This window comes from Nestor notabilis, unplaced genomic scaffold, assembly GCF_000696875.1.
Source record: "Nestor notabilis isolate BGI_N333 unplaced genomic scaffold, ASM69687v1 scaffold20846, whole genome shotgun sequence".
Lineage (NCBI taxonomy): Eukaryota > Metazoa > Chordata > Aves > Psittaciformes > Psittacidae > Nestor > Nestor notabilis.
Window position 1 is genome coordinate 5,771 of NW_009931700.1, and position 221 is coordinate 5,991.

The 221-nt window shown below is 67.4% G+C and overlaps 1 protein-coding gene across 1 annotated transcript in view; it reads right to left on the minus strand.

Moving 5' to 3' along the window:
• Window positions 1–216, minus strand: part of LOC104406918 (XK-related protein 2-like) — a gene marked incomplete at its 5' end in the record, with an annotated part of 4,488 nt that extends 4,272 nt beyond the window's left edge. Inside the window, one exon of the mRNA XM_010016035.1 lies at window positions 134–216. Coding sequence (XP_010014337.1) covers window positions 134–216 — 83 coding nt within the window. The remainder of the gene's footprint in view (window positions 1–133) is intronic.
• Window positions 217–221: the final 5 nt, after the last annotated feature.

Consider the following 221-nt stretch of genomic DNA (forward strand, 5'->3'; position numbering starts at 1 on the left):
GGGGCCCCGCGGCCCCTCCGGAGGGTCTCTCCATCCCTGCCGAGGGTCTCTGCATCCCTGCAGGGTATCCCCGCATCCCTGCCGAGGGTCCCCGCATCCCTGTAGGGTATCCCCGCATCCCTGAAGTGCTCACCTGATGATGGGCCCGAGTTGGAGCAGATGCATGAGCCCTACGAGGGGCCGGTCGCGGCTGATGTCGCGGTGCACGAAGATGAGCGTGA